The sequence below is a fragment of the Eublepharis macularius genome, chromosome 15 (genome assembly GCF_028583425.1).
Source record: "Eublepharis macularius isolate TG4126 chromosome 15, MPM_Emac_v1.0, whole genome shotgun sequence".
In the NCBI taxonomy this organism is placed as follows: Eukaryota; Metazoa; Chordata; class Lepidosauria; order Squamata; family Eublepharidae; genus Eublepharis; species Eublepharis macularius.
In genome coordinates, this window is record NC_072804.1 from 58,481,015 (window position 1) to 58,493,245 (window position 12,231).

The following is a 12,231-nucleotide window of genomic DNA, read 5'->3' on the forward strand; positions in this document are numbered from 1 at the left end:
CAGTCACTCACTCCTCGCTGCCTTCTGAAGTCTCTGAAGGGCTCTGGGGAGACTGTTGGGCCAGGAAGCCCAGGGGCGGGGGCGGGGGCGGGGGATGCCCGCAGGTCCTCCTCTGCTTAAGGGAAAAATCAGAACTCCCCGAACATGGTTGCTCACAGTGTCAGCGGGGGTGGGGGGAGGCATAACTGTAGCTCTGGCAAGATGTGAAGGAGGGACGCACCCCAGAGATCAGTGGCCCTTCTTGGTCTGCTTGCCATCCCATGGCCTTGGCTTGAGTTGCTGTGATGTCAGAACTTTAGACTGTTGCAATGAGGGTGTGTGAGCACCAGGGAGGGAGGGTTCTTGAAGCAAACCTGGGCAAACCCCAGAGGGGAAGGAGGAAGATGCGGTATATTAACAGCAAATCCTGAAATGTGTCTGCTTTTATTAAACCTTTCTTCTACTGCTTTCCTTAAGCAAAGGGGGCAATGTGTCCAGAGAGCAGAGAGTGCCCTGGATCCTAGCCAAAAGCCACTCTGCTTTGTGAGAGGCATCATTTAGCCAAGGTCAGGGAGGAAAGCCATGCCAAGCTGTGCTGCACGGGCCACTGGAAGGCAGGGAGCAGGACCAGCAGGCAGGCACAACCCGGGGCTGCAGGGCACCGTGAGGGCTCTGGAGGCGAGGGATCCTTGGGGCCTCGAAGAAGCTGCCTGGGGCGCACTCTCCCTCCCCTCCTGAGCTAGTGCTGCCCAGAGGGGATCTCTTCCCCTGATCCAGCCCCCCCCCCCCGCACTGCTGAAGAGTCTTGGGAAGGGAATTACCTGTGGCAGCGGTGGTTCCGGGTGCCTCAGTTTCCCGTCGGACAAGAGTGGTCGGGTGGGTTGCTTGTCGTGTGTCTGTTGGCTTCTGTCAGTGGTGCTTGGGGGTGGCTCAGAGCTGCTACTCGGCCACCATGGCTGTGCCTTGCTACCTGTGTGGGCCAGTGGACAGGGACAGGGAGGGCTTGCTGTCAGCAGCGTCGAAGTGGCCTGCTGTGGGGTGCTGCCTGCAATGCCCCCCCCCGGTCTTGCGCTGCCTCCTGCTCAGAGCTTTGGGGGGGAAGGGCTTGCAAACCTGCCTTTTGGATGGGCCCGAAAGAGTCGAGCGGGAGGGAGCAGACTGAGATGTCCCTACTTTTGGAGGATGTGGAGCTGGCAGTGGAGGCCTGCCAAGCTCAGGCTAGCTGCCCTCCAGACCCTATTCGCAGAGCCAGAGGAGCTAGCTGCCCCCCCCCCCCGCTTGCATCACCAGGGCCTGTGAGTCAGGCTCATCTGGCTAAGCACTGCTCCGGAGTCTGTTCACACACTCCCTCCCCCCCTAGTTTATGTAATCCTGACAGAACGCAGGAGCAGCTGTCGGGGGAGGGAGGGAGGCGTGCGTAATGGCTGGAGGGGACATGTCCACAGGCCCCCCCTCTCCTTGCCTCCACAGGGCTCCCAGTCTCTGGCTGTGCTTCCCATCCACCCTACTTTGGGCTTTGTGGGGGTGGGGAATAGATTGCTTGACCAGGCTGTCTCAGAATGCTGTGTGGCTCTGTCCTCTTGTCTGCTCGATCCATCTTTTTAAGGATGGGCCCTGGAACGGAACGACCACGCTGCTGTGCTTGTGCAGCAGTCTGCCTTTCCCTTCCTGCTGGCTCTAATGATCCGTGGGCAGGCGAGGGGTGACCCAGATCCAAACGGCTTCTGTGGGGAGGGGGCTGGAGCTTTTAGTCATCTGTCCAGCCACACAGCTGGGCACGGTTCCAGTCATGGAGGAAGGGGTCTGAAGGTGGGTCTGAGCTCCAACCACAATGCTTGGCAATCTTGGCACCCCCAAATGAGGAGCAATAAGGAACTCAGAACCATTCTCAGCCTCGTCTGTAAAGAAGAATGGAGGGCGGGAGCCGGAAGATACCTGGCAGGTGGTGTTAGGTGTCCCTGCTCTCCCCCCTGGCCCTGTTTTGGGGGGGGGGCTGCCTGCCATCTGGTGTCCACAGCTCGTGCACTTCACACTAGGTGCCCCATACAAGGAGGTATGCTGCATGAATGGCTGTGCCAGTTTCCCTCGCTGGGGTACCAGCTGCCACTCAGTGTGGTGCCCCCCCCAGTTCGGATGGGGGTTGTCCTCCTTCCTCTCAGCCGGGAGACTTCTCCAGGCCCAGTCCATCCGTCCGTCATGATGCAGAATGTGACTCCTGGAGGCGGTTGCCTAGCAACTGTCTGGCCGATGCAGAGGCGCTTGGCTGGCGGGGGGGGGGGCGGGGGAGCCCCCGGTTCGCACCACAGAAGCATCGCAAGGCAGAGGAGCTGGAGTGGTGCCCTCTGGAGCCCCCTGCCAGGGCTGGGGTAAGTGGAGGGGACAGGCGTTGGCTGTTCCCCTGTCCAGTTGCCAGGCATAGATGGGGCCAGGCTGGCACTGCCAAGGATGGCGGGAGAGTGGAGAAGGGGTGTCTGCCATTCTAGGCGCTTCCACTGCACGGTGGGCAGGGGAGGGAGGACTGAAGCCCAGGGAAGAGGAGTCAGTCCGTGGTAATGTGCCAGGACGGGCGGGCTCTGTATGGGGCACAGGAGCCGGGCTGTGGCCCCGCACGAGCTACAGGGCGCTGGCTGCTGCCTCCCCCCTTCCAGGCTCCAAGCCCTGAGAAAGACAACGAGGGACGTCCCCAGTGTCTGATGCCATGGGTGGCGGTGGGGACGCCGAGTCTGAGAGCAACCCCTTCGATGAGGCCCCTGTGCAGGTATGGAAACAGCTGGGGGGGGCAGCTACACAACAAGCCATTGGCAGGAGCCGGGGTCCACAATAACACACCTGCTTTTGTGTGTGTGTGGGGGGGGTGCGCTCTCTTACCCAGCCACCTTCACGGCAGCACCTGCTTGCTATGTATGTGGCAGGCACCCATGCGGACTCACCCCAGGGTTGCAAATGGCTCAGCACTTGCCCATATGCACAGAGCAGGGGTAGGTAGATGGTGAGCTTGGAGGCCAGTTTTGCAACGGTGCGCAGAGCCGAGTGCCTGTGGGCGCCGGCCACTGTGGGCCAGTGTGGCGGCGCAGGAGTGCTCTGCTGCAGCCAGCACTCTTGGAAGGGCCTCAGCGCTTTCCGTCTTCCTGATTGGATGTTGGGAGAGTCAGGGCCAGAATGCAGGGCCGTGGGCACACCATACTCCTTGCAAGGGCTGGAGGTGCCCACCCCCCACCCCCCACTCCCGAAATACATTGTTTGGAAACTTTATTCTGAAGACAAATGCGTGAGGGCCGTCCTGCCTTTTGCTCCCGACACTCTCGAGTGTCTTCCGCACAGGAATGGGGTTCTGTGGTTTCCTTGTTGCTGGTGCAGCTGCAGATAAAACACAGCAAGAGCAGGGCTTCCTCATGGCAGATTTCCCGAGTTTCCTTGCTCCGATCCCTCAAAAGTAGCCACAACACTGAGCCACTGGTGCTTTTGCAATTTTTTTAAATTATAAGTATTTTTACATTATAAATATCATTATATTGAGCATCTTGTTATATTGTTGAGAGCTGTTGCGTTGTAGTGGTTAGAGAGTTGGACTAGGATTTGAGCGAGCCAGGTTCGCTGGGTGACCTTGGCCCAGGCACACACACTCAACCAGCCTACCTCACAGCGTTGCTGTGAAGATAAAACAGAGGAGAACCTTGCGAGGTGCTCTGAGTTCCCGTAGGGAAGAAAGGCAGGGTAGAAGTAAAGTAAATAAATAAACAAAATATTGATATGCTGTTTTAGCAACAGATGTAGATTCTCTGAATTCCCAGCTTTCATTATATCTCTAGCACCTTCCCTTGCAGTGATATGCCTTTCCCCTTACATCTCCACAAGGAAGGGGCTAGAGTTGTACTATTTTAAAAAATGAAATTCATAAAAACTACTACACATATTGTTAAAACGGTATATTGATATAATGATATTCTAGTACCAGTTTTTAAAAAATAAAAAGCCCCTTGGTGGGTGGTGGGAGGCAATGGGTGCCACGTGGCCCAGAAATTTTGGATTTTCCCACTCACACAGCAGCCATCCAGGCTTTACTGTGATCTTTCTCAAAACTTTTGAGCAAAGCAGGTTTGAGAAAGATCAGAGGAAAGCCAGGGAAACCCCTCAGAGCTCCACAAATGCGCTGTGATGCTCTGGGGAAGCAGGGGGGAGGGGACACACTTCCCCAAAGCACTGAACTTGGGGTAGCCACGTGGGAGGACACCCTCCATCTTTCTCTTTTACTGGGCAGTAGCTAGCAGTTTGCTCACTCTTGCCTTCACTTTTGCACACTCAAGCACCCCTTCTCCCCAGCAGGTGCAGTGTACCTTTTTTACCTGCTTGCTGTTGTTCCAGGTTCAGGGGCCCGGCCTCCGCTCTTCCCCCGTCCTCTAACGGTGCCCCTGACACTGCGCTGCATTGCCTCTGCAGTCCTCTGTAGCTTGAGGCTGCTGGAAGCGAGCCCAGGAGGGACTGCTGTGCCGCAGGAGGCGCCACGTATGGGACCCCCCTTGTGTTCCTGATGCAGTGCGTGGTAAGTCCTTTGCTCTCTGGCCCTCCAGGCCCCAAGCAGAGTCCCGAGAAGGGCTACCATGCCCGAGGGGAAGCCGTTTCTGGCCTTGGGGCACCGTGTCTGGGCTGCCTCTTGATGCTTAGGGTGGCTAGAAAGAGCGGGCTTCTCCTCACCAAGTATGACATATCGTACTTGGTGGAGACTGAAAGCCTGGATCCCGGGCCTGGTGGTGTTTCTCGACTTGGCTGTGTCTCCTGTCCTGAAGGCATGAGAGTGCGGATGCAGAGAGAGCCATTCACAGTTCTGGGGAAAGGTAATGGGCCAGGTGGGGGAGCATACTCTGCCTGTCCGTGGGAAGAGAGTGCTCAAAAGCGTCTGCCTGCCCCAGGAGTTGGTTCAGGGGCATGGGTTCCACCAGCAGCCCTTTAGGTCTGGGCTAACCCCAGGGCCTCTTGGCCAAGGGTAGGGCCTCCCTCACCCAGCAGATCAGCCTCTGCCTGCCCCTAGCATTTTCGAGGTGTTCCGAGTGCTGATACAACTGAGAGGCCCTCTCTCTGCTCATACTCTCAATAGCATGCTTGCAGGAAGCAAAGCAATTACAATGCCAAAGGTCAAGCATCCCCCCCCTCTCCACCCCACAAAAAAACTCTAATCTTAGAAGCGGCCACACAGGAAAGGGGGTCCAGCCCCTGCACCCACTCGACTGCCCTCTTCTGCACTTTATCTGGCTCTGAAATCCTTTTGGAGACATGGCAACCTTGCAGAAAAAGAAATGGCTTCAGATTATTATTGCATATTATTATTTATTTCCGTTATTTAAAGTTCGCCATTCTCACTAAGACTCAAGGTGGATTACGCAGCATGAGTCAGTACAGTCATTTTCAAAGACATTTCAATAAACAATGTAATTGGGTATACAAATGCAAATGTGCAAAGCTTTAAAACTAGCATCTGAGCTGAAGAAATGCTGAAGCAGAGCATAAGCAATTCTAAGAGTGACATATTAAACAACACAGAAACTATCCAGTAGGGTCATATTTACAGCAACAGACAGTACAGAGAAGTAAAGGCAATAGTCCCTATCCCTTTACTGATGCATCTCTTTGAGCCCTCTTTCTCCTATCTGAGTAAAAAGCCCTCTTGAGTAATTCAGGTTTGCATCGTTTGCGGAAAGCCCAGAGAGTGGGAGCTTTCCAGCCCTCCTCGAGCAGGCCGTTTCATACGGCAGGGGCCACCACAGACAAGGCCTGTGCATGGGCAGCCCTTGATTTTGCCTCTCCGCAAGGGGGCACTTGCAGGAGACCCTGTTCAGATGAGCGAAGCTGCCGTGGAGGGGCATAGGGAGGGAGGCGGTCCCGTAGCTCTGCCAGACCAAGGCCGTGAAGAGCTTTGTTATTGTACGGAATAACCAATACCTCGAATTGGGTCTGGCAACGGACGGGCAGCCAGCGGCTGACTGCAGAATGGGAGTAATGCTCATGCTCCCCCAGCTCCCCCAGCATTCTGCCCCACCTGGAGTTTCCAAGTTAACTTCGAGGGGAGAGCTATGTATAATGCATTACGGTAACCAAGTCTTGGTGTTGCCAGAGCAGGGACCCAAGTGGCCAGATGGGCCGTGTCGAGGTAGGGGACCATCTTCCAGGCTAGGCCGTGTTTGTAATAAGCATTTTTTGCAGCTGCCTGAATTTGCTTTCTAGCAGTAGCCCTGGATCCAGTCTAACCCTTAGGCTTTTCACTCAGTCTGCAAGGGTCAAGCAAACGCCATCAAAACTGGGGGGTGCCACGCCCGCCAGGCTCTCTGTCTTCCCAACCAGCATCACTTCTGTCTTGTTTGGGTTCAGTTTCCATTTGTTTGCTTTCAGCCGTTTGACCACAGCTGCTAGGCAGCGGTCCAGGATCTCTGCTCAGTAGATTAGTAGGAAAGCCTGCAGCCATGGTGCCAACCCCTTCCCTAATGTAAGGGAACTACACAGATGAGTGTCTGGAACCCGCCCCCCTTCCCCCCCCCAAGGATCACAGGCAGTCTGTCCTTGGATTCCTCTCACTCTGAGGAAGGTGCCATTCAGGTGTCTTAAAGCCCGGGCAGGCTGGAATAGGATACATTCCAGAGAGGTAGCTGGCATGTGAGTCTAGTGCCACCAAAGGTGTCGTTGTCTTGTGGCACCTGAAAGACTAATAGCTTTAATGTGCCAAGGCTTTTGTGAGCCAGTTCCTGCTTCTTCAGGCACATGAAGTGTGTCCTCAGGGCAGGTGATCATTTAGATATGTGCACACCGGTGGGGCCCAGTGGCGAAGGGGGCCAGACAGCACCCTTTCCATGCCAGATTTCACTGCATACTGAGCAAGCATAGGCAGAGCAGCAGGCAACGGCCATGCCCCCCACCATGCATGTCAACCCTTCAATGTGACTGGAGCCCAGAGTGTTGACCAGTGCCCAAGGAGATGGTCCAGTCTCTTGCTACGTTCTCCTCTGCGAGGCAATTCTTAAGCTGATCCCTTTGCTGCACCGGTTCCTGAAGACAGCCTGCTCCTGGTTCCTGAAGGCAGCCTGCTCCTGGTTGCCTTTGAGCTGTGTCCCTGCTGTAAACTTGTGCCAGCCTGGCTGTCCTGACCCCCAAACGTTGAGGGTCTTCTAAGGCTGTGGTCCATTCATCTGAGGAAGGGGCTGTAGCTCAGAAGGGGTGAGCGAGGAGCCCTTGCTTGGCACGCAGCAGGTCTCGTGTTCAGCCCTCATCACCACTAGTGCCAAGGGGAAAGGAGACAAGGCTGTCCAGGAGACATCCCATGCCTCTGTGAAGGGCACGATCCAGCTGCTTTTTCAGGCGCCGCGCCCCTTGGGTGGCTCTGGCTGGGCTCTCTTCATTCTCTTCCTCATCAGCAGGTGGACTTGAAGCTGCGGCTTGAAAAGCTCGACGTGAGAATGGTGCCCGGAGCTGCTGGGATGGGAGAGGGGCCCAGCTCCCAACTGCCACAGGAATCCAAAGAGGACCGGGAGGAGCGGGTTCTTGCCATGCTGGGCATCGTGGGCACCATCCTCAATCTTCTCGTCATCATCTTTGTCTACGTTTATACCACCATCTAAGCCCTGCACCTGCTCGGATGCAGCTGTCAAGTGAGCTTGAGGCCAGACGGAGACATTTGCAACATGGAGCGGATGTCCCAGGGCAGTGTCTGGATTGACATGGCTGGCTGCCCACCAGGAGGGACTCTGGGCTTCCCTCGAAGGCTTTGCCACTTGCAGGAACTTGCACAGAACTGCCAGAAAGACATGGCTCTACTGCCACCCACTGTGTCTGGGATTCGGGCGTTGGGGCAGAACTGGGCAATGCAGGGTGGGCACAGGGCTTTGTGGAGAAGTGCCAAGTGACGAGCAGAGGAGCGTTAACGGTTGCCATGGGAGAGCATCCTCCTTCCGGAGTCTGGCTGGTTGGGGGAGGCTTCCCTCCCTTCCCCTCCCCTCCTGTTTGCTGTGGCAGCCAGTCGGGGGGACGGCCTGGCCTCTGGGCCCCTTGCTGGTCACCACCGACAAGCACAAGGCCTGTGCTCCTTCTTCAGTGAGCTCGCACTGCCAGGAGTGGGGGGGGGGGGCACACATGGCACTGGCCACCAGCTCTCTCCGTGACGGGGGTCCTTACTCCCAACACAGCTGCCCTCCTCAGATGTGATACCAGCCCCCCCTTCCATGTGGGCAGGGTCTCCCAACTGCCAACAGCACTTCTGAAGTGGGTGTCCAGAGTCTTCCCTGCTGCCAGACCAGCCCCATATTGTAACTGCCACCCCCTGGACAGCATTTCCTGGTGCTCCTGTGGAATGCATTGGGGGCCTCTTCCTCGTGCACCCCAGCCTTAACGCCCAGCACTCCCCAGGCAGGCAATGTGGCTCAATTCAAAGAAGATTTGTGGAGGTGGGCTTTGCCAAGCCCCCAGAAGTGCAATGGCCAAGCAAAGCTTTGTACTAGAGCAGCTTCCCCCCCCCCCAGCATGATCTGAGCAGGTGGGAATCCAGCACTGGCTGAATGGGGAGGGGCAGCTCACAAGGCCCCCCCCCGTGCCTGGGGGCCATCAGATACCCCATCTCTGAGGGAAAGACCCTGCCCCTGCAACGCTGGGAGTTTTCTTGTCCAAATTCCTGCCACTTTTCCTGGCCAAATGGAAGGGCAGCGGTGATGGGAGAGAAATCTTCAGTGCGTCTAGCCATGGCCATAAACTGCCACTCAGCTGGTTTCTCAGGGGAGGGCTAAAATGGGAATCGCCCCCAATCTGTGCCAACAGCTGCAGGCCCCGGTGTCTCTCCTGGAGCTGGGATGCCACCCTCCATGCAGGGGGGACCTCCCATCTCTTTCGAAAGGTGCCAAAATCCAGGATTCTTTTTAAAAAACGACAAACCACAACGGCACAGAATGAAACCCTGCTGTTCTTCCAAATCAAGAGTTTTTTTTGCTACCGCCAACCACTCAGCCCCCATGCAGGGGCTTTGCCTTTGAGTGCCAAATGGGTGGGAACTTTGAACTCCAGCTGAGTGGGGGACGAGGCAGCTGGGCTTTTGGCATACCTGCCTTGTCGTTGTGAAATTTTGTATGCAATTGAGTTTGAAATAATTATAAGGACTTCTTTATGGACACACAGCGGTGGTGTGCCAATCCTTTGCCAGCAGCGGTGGGGAGAACACGGCTGCTTGGTCAGGGTGGGCCTCGGCCTCCACTGTGGCCTGAGGCTGATCCTGCGAAACACCGGGTGCAAGTTCTGCCTCAACAAGCAGCTTGAGTGGGGAGGTGCTTTTGTCTGGATGAGGGCGGCCGAGAAGCCTTGCTTGCAAGGGCCCTGCCGTGACCCCCCGGGGAATCGACACAGACCCCCAGGAGGGTTAACGGGGCAGTGGCCATATTCATGCTGGGCACAGGGCAGGCTGCCACCCGTGCTGGCAGTGCCCTTTGGGGAGGCCGTTGCTTTGGCCCTGTGTGGGCAGCTGGGGCAGTATGGAACAGCCAGCAGGCAAGCCAGGGGGGGGGCCTCCGGACTCCTGCAGAGGCCCTGGGCTGAGGCCCGGACTTGGAGCCACCAGGACTGCAGCCGTAGGTGTGCCTGCTGCTGCCTCTGGCTCTGCCGCCAACGCCGGAGAGCTTGGCTTGGCTTCTCCAGCTGCCCCTGCAGGGGACTCCACTGCCAGGAACCTGCCCCAGGCCAAACACGCTCAGCCTCCGAGAGTCTCTCGGCCCGCACTCTGCCCCCTCCTGGCTGATGGAGACCCTGATTTCAGTCATTTGTTTTTCCAAGATGGCAGGAAAACAGAACAGAACTTCCCACTTGGTCTTTTTTTGGAAGAGGAGAAATGATGCCCCTTCGAAGTGTTCCTCTGGGACAAAAGTTGTGGGATCCTGTCTGTTAAAACCTGTTTATTTTGTTATTTTCAAAACACCCAGTTCAAAACACCCAGTTTGGCCGACATGGACCAAAGCTTATTTTGGGTGCGGAGCCCCATAGCCCAGTGGGGAATGCTGGTACAGGTCAGCATCGAACCCCAGTGAGAAAGGGGCTGAACAGGTACCCCCATGCCCAGGAGGCAAGACTGGGGTACTCTCCACTGTCCTTTCTTGGGCCTATGCCCAAGGGAGGGGAGAACACCTCTGAAAAACCCCGAGGGACTCAGGCCTAGAGGCAGCCACGGCAAACAAAGGGTAGACCGGGGGTCTTTTTCTGTGCATTTCTTTGTTGTAGTGAGTCCCGGTGATGTCCGCACCGGGCAAGCCTTTCGCCCTCTTTTTTCTTGGTTTCTTCTGGGCCTGCGAACCTTCGCCGGGGTCCCCTCCACAAGCTGTCCCTGTTCTCCGCTGGCTATGCCGGGGGTTGAGCCCCGGCCCTTCTGCGGGCTCTGGCTGGGCGGCGGGGGGGGGGATCGGGGAGCGCGCGCTTCGGTTCCCGCGCCATCGGGGCGCCGGGCCTTCGGGCCGGCAGGCCGCCTGCAAGGGCCCGTGCAGGGCAGCACCAGCGCCCCGCCGCGGCGGCCCCCGGCCGGAGGAGAGCGCCCACCCGACGGCACCTGCGCTGCGGCCGGAGCCCCTCCCCGTCCGGCGGCCGGTTGGCTGGCGATTGGCTGCGGGGCTGGCCGGGCCGGGCGCCCATTGGCGGCGAGCCGAGGGGAGCCGGGCCAGGCCGAGGCAAGCGCCGCCGCCGCCCCGTCGCCGGTCCTCTCGGCGTGCAGCAGCCGGCGCGCCCCGTCGGCGGCGGCGCTGCTGCGGGCAGGATGCGGCGGGCGGCGCTGGGCGCGCTCTGCCTGGTGGCGCTGGTGCTGCCGCTGGGCGCCCACGGGCCGCGCCGCCCGGGGCCCCCCGCCGCGCAGATGCGCAGGGAGAGCCCGGCGGGGCGCGCCCCCCAAGCGGCCAGGTAAGGCCCGGCGGGGTGGCGCCGTCTTGCCTGCCGCCCGGCCCGCGCACGGAGGCGGCAGGGCGCGGCAGACGCACGGCCCACTCCCTCGGGGGTGCCCGAGATGCCGCGGGGCGGGAGGTGGGCGCCAGCTGGCCTCGGGCCAAGCGGAGCAGGGGGCCGGCCGGGCCCGTCTGTTGCTTGGTTTTCACAACGCCCCTGGGAGGTGGGCTGGGTCTGGCGCCGGGGGCCGGCCCGAGCTCCCGCCTGTCTCTGGGGCGGCTGCGGAGCTGCCCCTGAGTTTGGAGGCCCCTGAGTTGGGAAAGCCCTTTCGGCCCGGGAGACGGTGGAGGGGCCGGCGCCTGTGCCCCCATCCTGGCCCGCCTGGCACAGAGGAGCCGTGGGGTGTGGTGAGGGGGAGGTTTCCCTTCAGCCGGGGTGTGTGTGTGGCGGGGGTCGTGGAGCGTTTAGAACAGTTCTCCCCCTCCCCTCCCCCCCCGCGCTGGGACCTGCAAGGGCGTGGGTGGGCTTTCTTTCTCCAGCCCCTGCGCTCTGGAGCTGGAGAGGGGTGCCTTGCGAGAGGGGCTGCGAATCCACTTAGTAACTCAAGCCCAGCCCGGGCAAGAATGTCAGGAATTGCTGGGGGGGGGGGGGAGAGGAGGCCAGGCAGTGGGGGTGGATGTCAGGATTGGAGGGGGGCCCTGGGGGCTGGGGGTGTTCTTGCCCAGGGCCTCCTTTCCTTGCTCCCAGAGCCCCCCAGCCACCTCCGATGTGCTCAGGGCTCCATGCTGAGGGACATGATGCATAGGCTGGTGTGGGCCGGAGCACCTTTCTCCGAGCATTGGGTCACAAGTGTCAGGGGGCAGAGAGCAGGCTGGGTCGGAAGAGGCAGGCGGCCTGGGGACGGGGCAGGCCTGCGGGCAGCAGCGAGCAGTCGCTTCTTGTCCAGAGGAAGCTTCCGGGGGTGGGGGTGGGGGGATGCTTCCACACTTCTCTGGGTAAGGAGACGTTCTGTATGTGGCCAGATGCGCATTTCTTTGTTCCTGTATTTATGGCAGGGCCAAGTTTTAAAAGACATCACCACCTAAGCTCAGAGGAGGCACCATCTGCTAAAATCATACAGGGACGGGGAGGGGCTGGTTGGAACTGCTGAGGACATCAGGCAGAGTGGCTGGTGGAACAGGAAGCTTTCGCTCCCCCCCCCCCATTCCATCCCACTCTGCTCCTTCCCCTTGAAGGAACAGGAGTCTCTCCCAGGCATGCTGCTTGATGAGCCCGACTTGCTGGCCGGCCTGGAGCCCAGTTTTCTCTCTGAGATGCACGTGCCAGAGCCCCCGGCTGGCCCGTCATCCCCCTCAGGCCCTCACTCAGAGC

At 58.9% G+C, this 12,231-nt stretch overlaps 1 protein-coding gene across 1 annotated transcript; it reads right to left on the reverse strand.

Moving 5' to 3' along the window:
* Window positions 1–10,094: 10,094 nt before the first annotated feature.
* Window positions 10,095–11,231, reverse strand: LOC129343019 (translation initiation factor IF-2-like). Its single transcript, XM_054998976.1, has one exon. It carries the CDS (start codon window positions 11,229–11,231, stop codon window positions 10,095–10,097), a length of 1,137 nt encoding a protein of 378 aa, XP_054854951.1.
* Window positions 11,232–12,231: the final 1,000 nt, after the last annotated feature.